Genomic DNA, 19902 nt, shown 5'->3' with positions numbered 1-19902 from the left:
CCTAAATGGAATGCTTTAATTGACACTTCACAATTATGTAATTGTGACAGCTGTAATTGTAATCTTGATTATTTGTGCAGCTCTAGTTGTTCATTTCATAAGGCAAAATCAGGGTGGAATAGCATTTCTCTGTAACGTGATAGGAGGTAAGCCCTTTCTTTGTCAGATAATCCACCCTCCAGAAATATACTGCAGATGGAAGCATTCTGAAATGTCTCATAATTCCAAGCTTATGTTGTCAGTGTCTCCTGCTCCCTGGTACACACTGCTCTTTTCTGCTTAGCAATTCAGAGCTAATGGAGGAAATTCCACATACTCTAGTAGCTTTACGCATTTATCCTGGCTCTAGGGGAACCAATCTATTTGGGAAAATTTCTGTTTTAGTTTTATGATTTGTGTGATACAAAAATCCAACCAATATATATAATTTTAATGCCAGAGTATACTTCAGTTTTCCACATGCCCCTACGATGCAAATTTTGCATTGGTACAGTATGCCGGTCTGTCCGCTTGCAGCCTAGTTTTACTAGACATGCGGACAGTCCGCATCTGTGCATGTCATCTGCACATGCTCCTGCCTTTAAGCAGTCATAGTGCACATGGGTAAAACGCATTTGTTTGGGCTTGCGGTCAAAAGAGAATACTTTTAAATGCTAGAGCACTCGAACGTGTGCGAGACGTACTGCCACAAATAACAAAACAATACCCTAGCTTTTAGAGCCAATGCACACCCTAAAACATTATTAGTAGTGCTTGCTGTTTTTGTTTTTTGTAGTAGCATAATGTCTTCGCACACTAGTGCATAGAGAACTGAGAAATTAAGTCTCAAACCTTTAGTATACTTCGATATTCCGTGTGACATTTTGAAGCTCAAAGTGAGAGAAATCTGTTTTGGTTTCTACAAACCTACCTTGACACACAGGCCTGGCTTTGTTATTCAGGCTGTCAGTCTTTGCACTTGACACTAACTCACTATGTGCATCGAGCTCCACAGGGCTAATCTCAAACAGGAGCTCATGGGAGACATTCCCTTCCCCAGATGTCATCTTTTATTTCGCTTCACAGTAGGACATCTCCCTATATAAAAGACTAATAGCTTCATCTTTGCTCATCCTACGTTTCTGTGCAGCACCTTGAGAAATATTGCAATTTTTTTTTTTTATCTCTGGCGAACAAACCAGGAATTTCTTGTCAAAGAACGGGGCAGTGTTGGAAAGGGTGAGTGATGAGAGAAGAACCCAGAGCCGTGACTTGGCACAGCCCCTCCACACTTCTAATCAAATCACATCCTCTTCCATCTCTTCTCCCCGAGCTTGAAAGGGGATTTTTCTATGTCTCTCCATCGTACCGTTATCACCTGAGGAAATTTGTCATCATCACCGATGATCCTCCAAAACATATCATCACCCTTTTCATCCTTATTTCCCACTCCTCTTCATATTGCACCAGCAGATTGCATTAAACATTGCCGTGTTAACTTTGCTCTGTGGATGTCAGCTCTTCCCAAACCTTGACACCAGTCTTGATAGCCTGTGGACTAAATTACTTTTGAATGACCACAGTGATTCCTTTCACAGCACAGCTTTGTTATTATGCTGAACCTGAGCGAAATTTTCATCTGCCTACCTTGAGACAGTTTAAGAGCTATGAAGTGCTCCACCGAAAGGGTTGAGGGCTAAAATGACCTTTTCTTTCTATCTTCTGTAGCATTAAGTTGAGGTTTCATGCTCCATAGCTCACATCAAATAGAGGGAGGGAAAATAAAAAGCAAGGGGCAACTACAAGGAAATGGAGGGGGGTGCTATGTTGAACAGTCATTAGGCTGTGAAAAAAGCTGTCCTGCCGAACAGTTTTGATCTGCACATTTCAATTAAATTTCACATCAGGAAGTCTGCCATCCTTTGGCCTGCATCTGTGCCTTGACCGACTCCGCCAAATGCCTCTTGCTCTCCAATGCAGACTCGGGCCATTCACCATAACATATTCTCATGAGATCATATAAATAACCTGCAGGAGCTGAGCATATTATTATTATTATTATTATTATTATTATAAAGAGTTATAACAAGGCTTTAACCTGCAGGTGTTTTCAAGTACAATTATAGCTCTGATGTACAGTTTTACGTTGCTTTTGAAGTGCTGCAAGAAACCGAGGTGGCTGGGATTATTTAAATTGAGTTTACGTGATTTTTCAGCCTTGTGGTTCACATTTGGCAAACATTTATACCACCCACAAGTAATTGATGTAATTGTGATAATTGATATTCCTGGTACGTGTGTCCAGTGGGCTGCTCAAAGAGGGAGCTAAGCTGGTTCTGCTGGTGATGAGTTGCTCTGAGCATGTGGAACCATTTAAGAATTCTATAAATCTCCACCGCCCAGCAGTACAAGCTTTTTTGGTCTTTTAGCTATGTGCGATTTTTCTGTGGTTTTTGTTTTCTCATCAATGGCTAAATTGCCATATTCAGATTCCACAGATTCAGATTATTTTCGAGACTTTAAAATGTATTTAAATATTAAAGCACTAAAGCCTCAGCTTTAAATTAATTTCAAAGTGGCCTTTGATGAATATTATGCTGTACCTTGTTTGCTAGTTAAAAAAGGGCAGTGGAAGCCCTTAAGTAGCTGTAAGTATGAGACTTTTAGTGTGCGTTTGCTCTTGTCAGACATGACAGCTTAGCAGACCAGCCTGGGTTTTATTTTCCATCAGGCTGCTGCAGCTTTTTCTATGTGATTTATGTAAATGTATTTCATATACTCTCGTATTTTAATGCATGCATGCATTTGAAGCAAATCTATCTGCTTCAATGTAAAATTCACTCAGGCAAAAAATAGTCTATGTATAGTATTCAAAGTACATGTTTTTCCTCTCCCTGCCAAGAATAGTTTGAAGTGTTTGCCATAAAGCTGTTAATATGTTGGGGAGAGCAGCATTTTAATGACCAATTTGTGTCAAGAAGAACAGCTGAAGCAAAGAGGGAAAGCAATCAATATGCATTAAAGACACCCAAGCCCCATTCAGCCTGAGTTTAACAAACCCTGTCAAACCCCATGACTGTCCTCTTCACTCAATCCCTGCGTCGTCAAAACATTAAAGCATGTTAAAAGCTTTGCTATTGACATGCAGCCCACTCCAATGCAGTGGCCTGAAATGAATATCCAAAATCAGGGAATGATTCAATTAAGCAGAAAGAAACTGTGAAAGATAGAAGGAAGAAACGAGAGGAGCCACCACAGGAAAAGTGCATAATTGCTTCTCCACCAGACAACGGTTTCAGGGCATGTGTATTATTTTGAGTATAGCCGGAAAGCAACAGTTAATTTATGCAGGCAGCCTCAGCAGAGTGTCTTCTGATCCATGATTGCATGTGTTAATGTTTCAGTAGGGTATTGATTTCCTGGCCGGCTTTTGTGCTCTGGATTTATATGCCTTACTCCCTGGCAAGCGCACTCTCTGAATGTTTGATTAAGTTCAATTGACTCTTCTAGCGCAGGGGCTTGGAGCCATTTCACTCCCTATTTGTAGTGCAAAAGCTCTCCCTGACATGTTCCTTTGTTTCCATTCAAGCGCCTGCCACCAATGCAGCCTCCAATGTACTGATCCCAATATCCCAGCATTCAGAGAGCTTCACTGCCTAATCCTGGGACAGACAGGGCCACAGCACAACAAGCCAGCCTGCTGGAAAACCTGGCATGGGTTCTCTGTCCATTTCTGGACTGAGAGTCATCCACTCCCTCACTCGTTTGCTATCTGTCATCAGAAATAAACCGGTTTCATCTACCCACTCCTCAAAAATGTTTTTTAGCACAGCTGCCCTTATCAGTTTGATCTGAGGTCTTTTAATTCCCTTTGTACAGCTGTCAAAACTGTATTTGCTCTTCCAACGGAGCAACATTTTGTTGGTAATCGTTTTGTACAATAGTTCAACAATTTCTTTCAGTCAGATGAACCGCTAAACTTTTTTTTTCTTTTGATATCCAAAGAATGTCAATTTAAGTGTTTGTTAAAACAGCTGGCTCAGATCACTTTTGTCTTTTATAAGATTGTTTTTATGTTTCCTGCCACACAGGGGGAGTTGATCACCTTTTACTATTATTGGAAGAAAACCCCAGAGGCTGCTAGTTGCAGAGCCCACCGCCGACATCGCAGACAACCCGTCTTCCGCCGGATCAAGACCCGCACTGCCTCCACGCCCGTTAACACTCCCTCCCGCCCACCTTCCAGCGAGTTCTGTAAGTATAGTCTGCCTCTTTTCCCCCAGAGATGGTGAACAGACTCTCACAGCTAAACATGACATCCCTAAAATTCCCAGGACTAATATGGCTTTTCAAAGCATGCATCCCCTCTGTTTTTCTTCAAAGTAAACAGCTGAAATTTAGTTTCCGATAACGGACGGCAGAGAGAGGGATTGGTCTAAATATGTGTACTATACTACTTTACTCAAAGAGCCACTGATAATGTATTAATAAGCAAAGTAGCCCTCTGTTTTTTCTTACAGATAAAATGTTGTTCTGCCCTCGAAAGGCAAAATGCGGAAACTACGCAAACACTGAAACTGAGAGAAAAATCTTCAAAGTTAATTTAGTGTGATTTAGTGTGGATTTTATAGTTAAAGGAATATTCTGGTTTCAATACAAGTTAAGCTAAATATACAGCATTTCTGGCATAATATTGATTACCACAAAATTTATTTTGACTTGCCCCTCCTGTTCTTTCAAAAAAAAAAAAAAAAAAAAAAAAAAAGCAGAAATCTGTGTTACAGCGAGGCACTTACAATGTAAGTGAATGGGGGCCAAACCGTAAACGTTAAAATATATGTACTATTTCAAAAGTATAGCCACAAGACTAGAGCTGTCTATTTAATGCATTAATTCAGTGTGATTTAATTATATATTTAAAAACAATGTGTTAAACATTTACGCAATTAATCATGTCCCCAGACTGTAAAAAGGAATATTCCTGAGCAATTCAAGCTTGAAGTATCACCTGTTTTCTCCAGGGGGCAGTAAGCGAAACTCCAGCTGTATAGGCAATGCGCAGCTTATACAGAGAACAAACCACAATCACCCAGCAGACAGTACAACACAAGGACTCGTTCTTGAATTCAAAACACAGCTTGATGGAGCGCAAATCCGATTGCAGGGATCTCAATACGTGCTTTATTATTAAACTGCATTTAACTTGTTACAGCGACCTGAAAACGGTATGTTTATGATGCGACGCAACCAACACTCAAAGCATTCATCTGATGCGGGTGTACATTGACGCATTTCTAATTATTTAAATATAACTATTTATAATTATTTAATCATTATATATTAAATGATTGTTATTTGAGGGGCTTTCTCAGCAACTATTTATGTATGCGATTATTTCGATTAATCGGCTTGCCACGTAATTCATTTGATTACATATTTTAATCTATTGACCATATCTGTCTGACCTTTTCTGTGTAAAGTTAGTACATTTTAAAACTTTACCATGATGATGTAATGTCAACAAACAAATGACTACAAATTACACAACATATTTACAGCACAAATAATACATGAGTTTTAACAGAAAACCCTCAACCCTTTAAACCCACAAAAAATTGGCCCCATTCACTTTTATTGTAAATGCCTCACTTTGATTTTTGATTTATTTTTTATAAAGAAAAGGAATGACACTATTTTTTGTGGTAATCAATATTATGTCACAAATGCTGTTGATTGAGCTTAACTTGTATTGAACCAGGAATATTTCTTTTATGCAATTTTCACGCTGTTTTCTCTGAATCTGAGCATTGTTGAACTAAACCTGTCTGTCACAGGAAAGATCATAATCTAATTGATTTCAGTTCATTTCAGTCAACTCAGTTTTGGCAAAATGTTTTACTGTGATTTGCCTTTGCACGGCAAGGTATTAACCTGTGTATTTTTCTTATCCAGTGGACTTGAGTTCAGCCAGCGAAGATGATTTTGACAGTGAAGACAGCGAGCAGGAACTGAAGGGCTACGCCTGCCGCCACTGTTTTTCTACCAGTGAGTGCATACTTCATTAGTGCTAATATTTTACACACATTTATTCTAATGTACAAAGTGACCCAAACTGAGATTAAAAAAAAAAAAAAAAAAAAAAAAACTTTTCGAAATCATTCAGTTGGTCGATATATGAATCTTTTATAGTGATACCATGAGACGGGTGAAGTCTCTCTGATTTAGCTCCCTTCGGAAGACTTTAATAATCCCCTCTGCAGGCCTGTGATTACTCTCAGTTTGAGAGAGAGCGCTGCTGCTCACCCTGCCCCTCCTCTGGCAGATGGACATCAGAGCATGTAATTTTTAATTTGATCCAATCTGACAGTTACTCATTTGTTCTTTGCCTCTTTAAATCTTCTGAACTGTTGGATGCAGTTGGCATTCATATCACTCTCACTTCTCTTATGAGGACAGCCTCAGCATGGATGAGGAAAAGGCCTCTGACCTTCATGTCCATGAAGTGTGAGATGAGGACCCAGACTAGCCTTAGAGCACTTCTGCTTTGTCACCGTGTTACTGTAATGTTTAATAAACAGAGCCCAGCTGAACTTAAAATGTGTTTATAGCCTCCAAGGACTGGCACCACGGAGGTCGTGAGAATATCCTGCTGTGCACCGATTGCCGGATCCATTTTAAGAAGTACGGCGAACTACCCCCAATTGAGAAGCCTGTAGACCCACCACCGTTTATGTTCAAACCTGTCAAAGAGGAAGACGATGGAATCAGTGGGAAGCATAGCATGAGGACTCGACGAAACCGCGGCTCAGTAAGTCCACTGAGTTTAAGCCATTTTCTTACAATTATAGGGATGGTTCTCCCAAAAACAAAAATTCAGTAATTTACTCTAAACCCATAAAAAATGACTTGCTGCTTACATGGAACACAAACGGAGATTTTAGGCACAATGTTTGGGCCTGACATCCTCGTTTACCATGCACTTATATTATATGGGAAAAAAGTGTAATGAAAGTGAATGGTGTCTGATGTTAACATTCTGCCTAACATCTCCTTTTTGTGTACATAAGATACAGTGCATTCAGGAAGTATTCAGACCCCTTCATTTTTTTCACATTTTATGTTGCAGTCTTACGCTAAAATGCTTTAAATTTATTTTATTTTTTTTCCCACATAAATCTACACTCCATACCCCATAATGACAGAGCAAAAACCAGATTTTTGATAACTTTGCAAATTTATAAAAAAAAAAAGAAAAAACTGAAATATCACATTGACATTAGTTTTTAGGCCCTTAACTCAGCGATTACAGCATCAAGTGTTTTTTGGTATGATGCGACAAGCTTTGCACACCTGGATTTGGGGATTTTCTGCCATTCTTCTATGCAGATCCTCTCAAGCTCTGTCAGGTTGGTGGACAGCCATTTTCAGGTCTCTCCAGAGATGTTTAATTGGGTTCAAGTCCGGGCTCTGGCTTGGCCTCTCAAGGACATTCACAGAGTTGTCCCTGAACCACTCTTGCATTGTCTTGGCTGTGTTTAGGGTCATTGTCCTATTGGAAGGTGAACCTTTGGCCCAGTCTGAGGTCCTGGGCGTTCTGGACCAGGTTTTTATTAAGGAAATCTGTGTTTTGCTGCATTCAGCTTTCCTTCAACCCTGACCAGTCTCCCAGTCCCTTCCGCTGAAAAACATCCCCACAGCATGATGCTACGACCACCATGCTTCACCATTGGGTTGGTACGTTGCCTGGTTTCCTCCTGACATGATGCTTGGAACTGAGGCCATACAGTTCAATTTTCATTTCATCAGACCAGAGAATCTTGTTTCTCACAGTCTGAGAGTCCTTAAGATGCTTTTTTGCAAATTCCAAGCATGCTTTCATGTGTCTTGTTCTGAGGAGAGGCTTCCGTCTGGTCACTCTGCCATAAAGCCCAGATTGGTGGAGTGTTGCAGTGATGGTTGTCCTTCTGCAAGTTTCTCTCATCTACACACATTATCTCTGGAGCTCAACCAGAGTGACCATCGGGTTCTTGGTCACCTCTCTTACCCAGGCCCTTCTCCCGCGATTGCTCAGTTTGGCCGGGCAGCCAGCTCTAGGAAGAGTCTTGGTTGTTCCGAACTTCCATTTAAGAATTATGGAGGCCATTGTGCTCTTTGGAACCTTCAGTGCAGCCGAAATGTTTTTGTAGCCTTCCCCAGATCTGTGCCTCATCACAATCCTGTCTCTGAGCTCTGCAGACAATTCCTTTGACCTCATGGCTTGGTTTTTGCTCTGATATGCATTTTCAGCTGTGAGACCTTATATAGACAGGTGTGTGCCTTTCATGTCCAATCAATTGAATTTGCCACAGGTGGACACCAATCAAAGTGTAGAAACATCTCAAAGATGATCCAGAGAAATGGGATGCACTTGAGCTAAATTTCAAGTGGCATAGCAAAGGGTCTGAATACTTTTGTCAATGTGATATTTCAGTTTTTTTTTTTTGTTTTTAATTCATTTGCAAAGTTATCAAAAATCTGGTTTTTACTTTGTCATTATGGGGTATGGAGAGTGGATTGATGTGGAAAAAAATTTGTAATTTAAAGCATTTTAGCATAAGGCTACAACATAAAATGTGAAAAAAATGAAGTGGTCTGAATACGTCATACTGATTTGGAAAAACATGAGGGTGAATGATGGCAGAATTTTTAAATTGAGGTAAACTGTCCCATTGAGAGAAATATTTAACTTTGTAGTGTTTTCAAATTGTTATAAATTTGTTACATGAAATATTTTGTTGTTTTGTTCAGATGTCAACACTACGAAGTGGCCGCAAGAAGCAAACCGCCAGCCCAGATGGAAGAGCCTCACCAACCAATGAGGATTTGCGGTCCAGTGGGCGTACCTCACCCAGTGCAGCCAGCACCTCCAGCACTGACAGCAAGACTGACTCGATGAAGAAACCCAGCAAGGTACAGCCCTCACAACCCAGGGTCACAGATTAATGTTTTTTTTTATCTCATACAGAGCATCAAAGAAACATATGTTTTCATTTTGTCATAACAGAAGATAAAGGAAGAGGCACCGTCGCCTATGAAGAGTGCCAAACGTCAGAGAGAGAAAGGCGCATCAGACACGGAGGAGTCCGAGAGGGCAAGTGCAAAGAAGTCTAAAACGCAGGTGAGTGTCTCAGTACAGTGAAATCTGTACTCTCCCTCTAGTTTATTAAACCAATAACCGATATATGAAAAGTAATATGTATAGGCAAGACTGTCCTGACAGCTCAAAATTGGAGGGAGGCTTGTGTTCAGGTATTAAGCATGCACTAAGCATAGATCATATAGTATCTGAAATTTTAGCACATGTTAAAAGCTTGGACAGTGTTTTATCGTTTATACTGTGCATTACACTTATAATTTAGCTTTTTTATATAGTTGTGTTGTTTTTGCAATTTATGCTGCATCATAAAAGAGGACTGTTTCAATACCGCTGAAGATCTTGCGATAGTGTGTGTAAATTATTGTTAACATGGAAGTGTTGGACATATTTGGGAGAAAAACATTCAACTAGAGATTTTCTTGGAAAAAAAGTGCTTCATTCTTCCAAAAGTCAGTAATAAACATACGTTAAAGTTAAGTGAAAAGTTTCTGGCAGCTCCCGAGTCCAATGAAGAGACTAGATTTTATGGTTTTATTTACCTGTGGTAGCATTTTTATTACACATTAGAAGGATCTCATATGTTTTAAATGCTATTAGTTCACTTAACAGCTCAGGGACAATGCTATGCAATTTTTTTTTTTTTTTTTATGCTTGCTTGTAGTAACAGTGCATAACAGTTCTGCAACCAGGTTTATTGACCTTCCTCATTTCTTCCATCTCCTGCAGGAGCTAAGTCGGCCAGATTCGCCCTCGGAATGTGAGGGCGAGGGGGAGAGCTCGGATGGTCGCAGCGTGAATGACGAGGGCAGCAGTGATCCTAAGGACATTGACCAGGACAATCGCAGCTCCTCTCCCAGCATCCCCAGTCCACGTGACAATGAAAGTGACTCTGACTCCTCTGCGCAGCAGCAGGTCCTCCAGGGCCAGCACCCTCCAGTCATTCAGTGCCAGACAGGGGCTCAGCCCCCCGCCCCTCCTGCCTCGGCTGCAGCCTCCACATCCCCCACTTCAGGCGCCCCTTTACTGCCCTCCCAGCCTTCCCCTTCTGCCCCCACTACCTCCGTGCTGCCTCTGCAAATACCTCCAGTGGGTCCGCTCTCTCTCATCCAGTCAGGGGCACAGAGGCTGCCCTCACCACACTCTCCCCTCCAGGGCATGCCTCAGCCCCCACCACCCACTCAAACCGGCCCTCAATCCCTGCAGCCTCCACTACATGGCCCTATGCCGCCCATGGGCCACCCTCTGCAGGCAGGGCCATCACACATGCCTCACCCTCACACATTACCCTCTCAGTCTTTCCCTATTGGTCAGTCTCAGGTCCCCCCTTTACCTCTCTCGGGTCAGGCACAGGCCTCCGCCCTCTCGCAACAACAACAGCGACCTCACACCCCTCCTTCCCAGTCTCAGTCCTCTTCGCAAAGTGGCAGCCAGCCTCCCAGAGAGCAGCCTTTACCGCCCGCACCATTGCCAATGCCCCACATCAAACCTCCACCTACCACCCCTATCCCACAGATGCCAAACCCTCAATCACACAAGCATCCTACCCACCCCCCATTCCCACAGATGCCTTCCAACTTGCCCCCGCCACCAGCCTTGAAGCCCCTGAGCTCTCTATCCACACACCATCCTCCCTCCGCCCATCCGCCTCCACTGCAACTCATGTCGCAAAACCAGCAGCTCCAGCCTCCACCAGTTCAACCTCCAGTGCTCACTCAGTCTCAAAACCTGCCAGCTACAGGAAGCCAAGCACCACCTCCGGCTCCCCCTCTTCCTTCATCTTCCTCTGCCTCTCACTCTACACCTTCTCAACCCCCCTTCCCTCCTCACCCCTTCATCCCTGGCAGCTCACCTGTCCTTTCACCCTCCACTGTTCCCTCTTCTGTGGCGGGCTCCATGGCCATGCTGCAGCAGCCACCCTCCTCTATATCCATGCCCTTGCCTGCATCGGTCAGCGCGCCTTGCCCGGGACCCTCCACTGTACCGCCTGTTCAGATTAAAGAAGAGCCTCTGGATGAGGTAGAGGAGCCAGAGAGTCCTCCACCTCCACAGAGAAGTCCTTCACCTCCGCCCACCATTGTCAACACTCCCAGTCATGCCAGCCAGTCAGCACGGTACATAACGCACATTGCTGTCTCCGCTATAAGGGATGTGCAGAAAAACACATTTTCAAAATCAACTAGTCAATGGGTTGTCTTAATGACTAGATGACTAATTGGTTTTAGGAGGTTCTTGCATTTAAAAATAGCAAGACATCGAAACATGCTTTTTAAAAGTTGGACTGTTTTAAAAAAAAAAAATCTAGATAAACTAGTCAGCCTCCCTAATCAAGCAGTCGGTTGTTGGGCAACTGTTGGGAAATTAACGTTTAATCTGTTGGAACTTGATGTAAAATCAAGCAGACTCCAGACTTTTTGCCTAGCATGCAAAATACAAAAATTTTAAAGCTGCTTAAAATAATACGTCCTCATATGGTGTCCTCACTGAACCAGTCTCGGCTTGAGCTCCTCTGCTGTCATCAGTTGTGGACATGGCACAGATTAATGACTGCATTGTAGCAGTGAATGCCTCCATCAGAACATGAGCATGTCATTGTGAAGTTGTTGTGGCCTTGTCTCACACACCTTTGCGGTGAATAGTAATAAGCTCACTAATGCACAGAGGAAGCAAATCATTATGGCACTGGCGATTTAAAAAGATTGATTGAGGCTTTACTATAGAATAAATAAGCGGACATGCCAGAGGTTATTTATTTGTCTTGAACTAATTGCATTGCTTTTCAAATGGCCACACATTCTGCCTGTGGGAAGATTTCTGTACTTCCCCAGCTCTTTTATTGTCTCACATTATTGCTGCCACATTATCAGAATGTTGCTCATGGTTTCACACAGCAAAATAATTTTTACAGTAACAATTTTATTAGATTATTCTCTTAACTGTTTGTGGAGATGTTGCAGTAACAGTTTCTTTGTTCATCCTGTTTACAGGTTTTACAAGCATCTCGACAGAGGTTACAATACATGTGCCAGAACGGACTTCTATTTTACACCACTGGCCTCATCGAAACTGGCAAAGAAACGGGAGGAGGCACTGGAGAAAGCCAAGAGGGAAGCAGAGCAAAAAGCACGAGAAGAGAAAGAGAAAGAGAGGGAACGAGAGAAGGAAAGAGAGAGGGAACGGGAGAGAGAAAAGGAGGCAGAGAGAGTTGCTGTAAGTTTTGGTGTAATAAGATAGTATTTTGTGTGTTGCAGGGTTCCTACTGTAATGGAAATCCTGCGAATAGCAAGGAATTTTAAAACTGCGCATTTCCGGGGGCCTGGGTAGCTCAGCAAGTAAAGACGCTGACTACCACACCTGGAGTCGCAAGTTAGAATCCAGGGCGTGCTGAGTGACTCCAGTCAGGCTTCCTAAGCAACCAATTGGTCCGGTTGCTAGGGTGGGTAGAGTCACGTTGGGTTAACCTCCTCATGGTCGCTATAATGTGTGGTTTTCGCTCTAAGTGGGGCGTGTGGTGAGTTGTGCGTGGATGCCGCAGAGAATAGCTGGAAGCCTCCACAGGCGCTACATCTCCGTGGTAACACACTCAACAAGCCACGTGATAAGATGCGTGGATTGATGGTCTCAGATGTGAAGGCAACTGAGATTCGTCCTCCACCACCCGGATTGAGGCGAGTCACTACGCCACCCTGAGAACTTAGAGCACATTGGGAATTGGGCATTCCAAATTGGGGAGAAAAACTGTGCTTTCTGGGCCTGGAAAAGTAATCGTAAAAGTTACAGAAAAGTAATGGAAATTAAAAAGTTTTGTTCTTATGCTCAGAAAGCTGGATGATTTTCCATTAAGATGCATTCTCAAATATTAGGACATTTTTTGTCTTATTGGAGACATTTATAGAGCTAAGGTTTAAAGTATAAAGTATGCACACTAGTATAATCGCTTTCAAATGGATCTGCCCCAGCAACCTCTACAAAATAAAGTTTTTCATAAATCCTTATCCAGTTATTATAAACAGTTGGAAAAGTCATGGAAATTCATTGGTCAAATGTTGGACCCTGATGTCAGCTTTGTTGATTGTTCTACAAAGATATCTGCTTTGTCATCAGTTTTTGCTTGCTTCTAAATATTCACTCTCTCTATTTCACAGAAAGCATCTAGTTCTTCCCATGAAGGTCGCATGGGTGATCCTCAGATGGCCGGATCAGCTCACATGCGAACATCCTTCGACCCACCTCCCACCACCATCGCCACTGTGCCCCCATACATCGGCCCCGACACGCCTGCCCTGCGCACGCTCAGCGAGTACGCACGGCCCCACGTCATGTCCCCCACCAACCGCAACCATCCCTTCTTTGTCACACTCAACCCCGCAGACCCTCTCCTGGCCTACCACATGCCCGGGCTGTACAACGCAGACCCCGGCATGCGGGAGCGTGAGCTGCGGGAGCGAGAGATGCGGGAGAGGGAGATCCGTGAGAGGGAAATGAGGATGGAGAGGATGAAGCCGGGCTTTGAGGTCAAACCTCCAGAAATGGACAGCATGCATCCTTCCGCCAACCCCATGGAGCACTTTGCCAGACACGGGCCCATTGGTCTCCCACACATGGCTGGACATCATCCATTTGCCTCATTCCACCCGGGTCTAAACCCATTGGAGCGGGAGCGGCTGGCGTTGGCTGGACCGCAGCTACGGCCTGAGATGACCTACCCTGAGAGGCTGGCGGAGAGGCTACATGCTGAGAGAATGGCCTCAGTTGCTAATGACCCCATAGCACGGCTGCAGATGTTCAACGTGACGCCACACCACCATCAGCACTCGCACATCCATTCACACCTCCACCTGCACCAACAGGACCCACTGCACCAAGGTGAGGGAACCCTCCTTCTAGTGTGCTGAAACCTTACATCAGTAGAGTCTTGTTTTTCTAAAGAGAACAAGTAATGTTAAAGAAAAAGTGCACCCAAAAATGGAAATTGTCATCATTTGCTAACACTCATGTTGTTCCAAAGACATATGACATTCAATCTTACATGGAACAAAAAAGATGTTGGGAAAAATGTTAGCCTCAGTTACCATTCACTTGCATTCTATAGAAAAAAGCTGCAATAAAAGTGAATGGTGACTGAAAATAACATCCTGCCTAACATCTCCTTTTGTGTTCCATGTAAGAGAAGTCATATAGATTTGAAACAACATGAGGGTGAGTAAATGATGACAGATTTTTTTGTTTGGTTTTTTTTTGTGAACTGTCTCCTTAGAATATAAAGACTCACTTCAGTTCTGTAAAAATTATGCACATTTATGTTAGAAAAATATTAATATGAAATATTTGATATTTGTCATTAACCTTGATGTTCATTTTGAATGTCAATGCTATTAGTAGTAATTATGTGTGTTTCTATTTAATATTGACTCTGTACCATTACAAAAAGCTACTGACACGGAGAAGGTGGTGGTGAATGCCTTGTGTGTCCCCCAGGTTCTGGGGCACATCCGCTTGTAGACCCATTGGCAGCTGGACCGCACCTAGCCCGGTTTCCCTACCCACCTGGAGCCATCCCCAACCCCCTGCTCGGACAGCCCCCACATGAACACGAGATGCTCAGGCACCCTGTGTTCGGTAAGTTTCCAGTATTTACATCAGTAGATATACCTATAAATTACATGTGTTCAACATTTTCTTAACCGATCAATCTTCTCGTGTTGTGTGTGTTATAGGTGCTCCATATCCCAGAGAACTGCCAGGGGGGCTTCCACCACCCATGTCAGCAGCACACCAGCTGCAGGCTATGCATGCACAGTCCGCAGAGTTACAGAGATTGGCCATGGAGCAACAATGGCTACATGGTCACCACCACATGCATGGTGGCCCTCTGCCAGGACAGGAAGACTATTACAGGTCAGCCCACAAAACATTCCATAACTCTGATGAAGAGTTTGAGTCATTGTCTGTGTTTAGCATGACTCCCACTGTTATGGAAAACTTCAGGGATTTTAAAAATTGTTCTTATGGCCTGGAAATCAAATAAAAGTCAAATAAAAAACAATGATGGGATAAGTCATGGAAATATCTATATAATATATTTTTCTAGCTACGCTCTGCTACAAAATATTTCATTTTCTAAATATTGCTCTTCACTCGAGTAAAACTTTCTCACAAGATTGAATGATGAGCAAAACACTCTTGAGTTGGTTCTTATCATTGAATCAGTCAAAGGGGTTTACAAATTGGTTTGAATGAATCATTAGTTAATTTGAATGATTTTATAGAGTTTCCACAGTCATTGAATCCTGGAAATATCAGGGAATTTAAAGGGATAGTTTTCCCAATGATGAAAATTCTCCAATCATTTACTCACCCTCATGTCATCCCAGATGTGAATGACTTTCTTCTGCAGAACACAGATGAAGATTTCTAGAAGAAAATCTCAGCTGTGTTGGTCCTTTCAATGCAAGTGAATGATGGCCAGAAATCTGAAGGTCCAAAAAGCAGATAAAAGTAGCATAAAAGTAATCCATAAGACTCCAGTGGTTCAATCCATGTCTTTAGAAGTGATATGATAGTTGTGGTTGAGAAACAGATCAATATTTAAGTTATTTTTTACTATAAATCTCCATTTTCAGAAATGAAAGTCACATGTGTGCCTGTTCAGTTTTACTTTCACATCTGAAAGTGAAAGTGGAGCTTTATAGTAAAAAAAAAGGATTTAAATATTGATCTGTTTCTTACCAACAACTATCATATCGCTTCTGAAGATATGGATTGAACCACTGTAGTCTTAAGGATTACTTTTATGCTGCTTTGATCAGCTTTTTGGAGCTTCAAAGTTCTTGCCACCATTCTAAAAATCTTCATTTGTGTTCAGCAGAACAAAGTCGTACACATCTGGGATGGCATTAGGGTGAGTAAATGATGAGAGAATTTTCATTTTTGGGTGAACTATCCCTTTAAAAAAAAGAAAAAGAAAAGAAAAAAATCCAGGCCTAGAAAAGTCATTGAATTTAATGCAATCTCAAAAGTCAGAGAAATTTCTGTACTGAATATAGTTTTTTCTAGTTTTTCTCTGTTCTAAAATATTTCATTGGAAAAACATTGCTCTTTTGTTGAGATTGTGTAGAGTAAAACTTGCTCGCAAGCCATAGTGATGTCTGATTTGTTTTGATGATTTCAAGGAATTCATTGAAACGGTTCACAAATCGGTTTAAATGATTCATTAGCAAATCGGCCTGAATCAAAATAAGAAAACAAAAAACAACTTGTATCCAGTAATCACAAATGCTTAAAGTTATGGAAAAGTCATTTTTGGGAATGGTGGGAACCATGTTAGACACTTTTTTTTTTTTTTTTTTTTTTTTTTTTCTCCAAGAATGTATCTCTGCTTTAAATTTCAATTAAGGTACCTGGTTTATAATACAATGTCTCTTCTCTGATTTTACTCCAGCCGGTTGAAGAAAGAGAGTGACAAGCACCTGTGATCAACCAAGAGCTCCCAGAGATCAGCAGGACACAGGAGGGCATAGCAGAACAGTCACACAGGAACTTGCATGTCCTTGGAACATTTTACATTTGGAAAAGTGACAAGGATTGTCCGAGGAACCTTTTTTTTTCTGTCAGCTGTTGTCAACTATTATGGACTTATTTTTAAGACATTGACTTTTCTGGGGGGGGTTATACAGTGTATCGTTCAAGTAGTGACAGCGTCCTCAAGACTGATTGTGACTTTCCTGCATGAATGTCCTCTGAGAAGATTCCCTGATGTTTTTTGTAGGTGCTAGCATACCAGATACTTTGTCACTGTGCTAATTGGGGGGGAAAGGAACAGAACATTTGGGCCATTATATCTGAAAAGTGCTATCTTAAATTCAATGTTTATTTTAATACATTGTAGGAGGTTTTCATAATGTTAAGGAAAGCTGCAGCATGGCGGGGTTTTTTTTTTTTTTTCAGTCTGTAAATAGTATATAAATATATATACATATAATTATTACTATTATTATTATAATTATTATTAGGTGTGGATTCCTAACCAAGTTGTTAGACCTCCAATATAATAATTTCCGAAGTGTCATCCCTTGTTTCAGAGGGGAAGGAGATGGCACTTTTAGAGCAGGTAACCATGTCCGATGGTTCGGTCCATTCAGCGGGCTTGCGGGGAGAATGGAACCGGATTTCAATCCAATCACCTCTAAAGGTCAATGCTCAGATCAAGCGATTTTTAATTTGTTTGTTTGATTTCTCATATATTGACAGTCTGCATCACAAACATTCATGACATCATGACCATATTTTTTTCCTTTCATGGTTAAACTCAGAAGATTGAGTTTGAAACACTTGAAGAGGAAGTGCAGTTCCTCGTGCGTACTGGGGCAAGTATCCCCGACCATTTTGAAAGCAAAATATTGCACTGAATAAACTCAAAAACTTTTATGTTATTAAACTGTAATTGGCCTTTTTTATGGCAGTGAAATGTGAGCAAGGGCATTTTAAAAAGCCTGTATTATTAGTTCTGTTTTCTGTGTACCAAACTGAAAGGCATTCGGATTTGCAAGAATTTTTGAAAAAGTGAACTGGGTTCATGTCTTGGCTAGTTGAAGTACTTACAGACTGCAAAACTGATTGTACTCTTTTGTTATGTAACAATATGACATCTGGTTGCACATTTCTCAATTGTTTTTACATCTAGTTTTACACGTTGTCGGAGTGCTGGAAAAGATAGCAATGCCCACCACTTACGCACTTAATGTCCAAGTTCCAACAAGCTACTCAGTTATCAGATCTACCGTACAGATTCATGGAACCACTCTCACTGTGAAACCTGGAGAAAATATCAACAGAGAGATGTCAAGATTTGAGTCTGTGTACCTGTGTGCATGTGTTCACTGTAGTGATGACCATGTTTCTCCATTTGAGCTCTGCATTCCTGACACTGCATTACCTATGAAGCATGATGCAGTCATTGTCTGTTACATGCAGTATTTGTTTCCCTTCAGATCCATCAGAATATTCTTTATTTTAGTTTACAGATGCTTAATATTCATTTTCCTCTAGGGGGATTGTCTGTTGCTGGAATTTGGGGCTGACAATTCAAAGTACAGTAATAGCTCACAGTAGTGTTAATATTTTTTTCTTGGGTTTAAAAAAAAAAACCCATTCTGCTATTTTAACAGTATGAGCCCAAAATTGATCATCACTTTGTGTAATTGGACTGTCAAATATATTTTTGTCTCAATGTATACAGCATTTTTCTTTTAATTATTTTCTCTTTTATGTCCCTCTTTTGTGTCTTAAACCTTTGATGTTGAGTGTTGTCAATGGTTTAGCTTCTTGTTTCAAAGCGGCAATAGCAGAATGTACATTCTGACTGCTAAGATTTATATATACTGGTATCTTGAAGCTTATTGTATATATTAGTAGTTGCCATGGGATGACACAGTGTAAACAAAAAGTAGAGATAATTAAGGCAAATTGTGAGTCCTGTGTTCTCCCCATTTAAGTATTTTGTAATTTTTTTGAAAAATTTGTGGAATTTAAATAAAACTAAGTTACACCACATGGAAACTTGATTTCTAGTAAATATCACTTTTTGTTATATGACATGGCAAAAGTAAATGTTCATGCTGACAAAAATACTTGTTTAAGTGTGTTTCTTATGTCTTTTCCTATGCAATTCTTAATTCCAGTCCTGAACTAAGTGTCTTGATTTACCCTTATAAATGCAGTAGCTTTTTAAGAGCGAGCATGAAGATCTACACTCACAATAGTATCATCGTATTATGACCATTTCAATACTAGCATATATAGTGGCTTTGAACCCTGGGTCTATAGATTTTAAGGGGTCACTCTAGGGTTCTTTTTTTTTTACCTCATTGAGTATGCTGTGGTGTGCCCTTTGGAGTCATCTTGCCTGGATGGCCATTTCTAGTGAGAGTAGCCACAGTACTAAATTGTCTCCATTTATAGACAATTTGTATAACTGTGGACAGATGAGTATCTAATCTCTTCAAGATAACTTTGTAACCCCTTCCAGCTTTATGCAAATCAACCATTCTTGATCGTAAGTCTTCTTGGAGCTCTTTTTTGCGAGGCATGGTCAACATCAGCAGATGATGCTTGTGAATAGCAAATTGAAAATGTTTGTTTTTTATAAGTCAAAGTAGCTCTAACCCACACCTCCAATCTCATTTCATTAATTGGATCCCTGACTCTAATTAGATTTTTTTTTATTTTAATTTTTTTGGACATCATCAGCCTAGGGGTTCACATACTTTTTCCAGCCTACACTTTGAATGTTTGAATGATGTATTCAATTTAAAATTAAAGAATAAAATAACATCTATGAGTGATTAGTTGCCAACTTTGCAGGTGCAGATTTCAAAAGATGGTGGATGAAGTTCACAAATCCTGTACTTGAGTAAAAGTACAGAGACCCAGATAGAATATTACTCCAGTAAATGTACAAGTACTCCTTTTAAATTTCTACTTGTGTAAAGTTACGTTTCTTACCAAAGTTACTTTTGAATGTACTTAAGTACAGATTTTTTTAGGACTATTGTTTATTATGTTTTAGAAATCTGATATTATTTAAAGGTGAACATTTAAAGGCAAACTTGCACAGTATACGGTCATTTAGCTATAACCTAAATGGGATTTCCATTGGCACAACAGTAAATGTCATTCTCTCAGGGAATACATTTGTTAAATGTGTTGATAAAACTATGTTCTATGTTGTGAATGTTTCTTGTACATATACATACAGTAACTAATTACTTTGTGATCATATACTCCCAACA

General features: G+C 40.9%; 1 protein-coding gene across 6 annotated transcripts in view; it reads left to right on the top strand.

Annotated features, from left to right (window-relative positions):
- The window catches only part of rerea (arginine-glutamic acid dipeptide (RE) repeats a), a 232275-nt gene extending 213613 nt beyond the window's left edge, over positions 1–18662 (top strand). For 4 of the 6 annotated variants that reach the window (XM_051662993.1, XM_051662992.1, XM_051662991.1 and 1 more), the window contains 11 exons: positions 4071–4233; positions 5932–6024; positions 6588–6787; positions 8767–8928; positions 9023–9136; positions 9842–11226; positions 12100–12322; positions 13258–13978; positions 14561–14731; positions 14830–15010; positions 16554–18662. In XM_051662993.1, coding sequence (XP_051518953.1) covers positions 4071–4233; positions 5932–6024; positions 6588–6787; positions 8767–8928; positions 9023–9136; positions 9842–11226; positions 12100–12322; positions 13258–13978; positions 14561–14731; positions 14830–15010; positions 16554–16587 — 3447 coding nt within the window. In that variant the 3' untranslated portion in view covers positions 16588–18662. The remainder of the gene's footprint in view (positions 1–4070; positions 4234–5931; positions 6025–6587; positions 6788–8766; positions 8929–9022; positions 9137–9841; positions 11227–12099; positions 12323–13257; positions 13979–14560; positions 14732–14829; positions 15011–16553) is intronic. The other 2 variants (XM_051662994.1, XM_051662996.1) reach the window with 1 other exon arrangement.
- The last annotated feature ends 1240 nt before the right edge of the window (positions 18663–19902 follow it).

This window comes from Myxocyprinus asiaticus, chromosome 29 (genome assembly GCF_019703515.2).
Source record: "Myxocyprinus asiaticus isolate MX2 ecotype Aquarium Trade chromosome 29, UBuf_Myxa_2, whole genome shotgun sequence".
In the NCBI taxonomy this organism is placed as follows: Eukaryota; Metazoa; Chordata; class Actinopteri; order Cypriniformes; family Catostomidae; genus Myxocyprinus; species Myxocyprinus asiaticus.
Note: the sequence above shows the minus strand (reverse complement) of the source record. Positions and strands in the feature narration are given on the sequence as shown.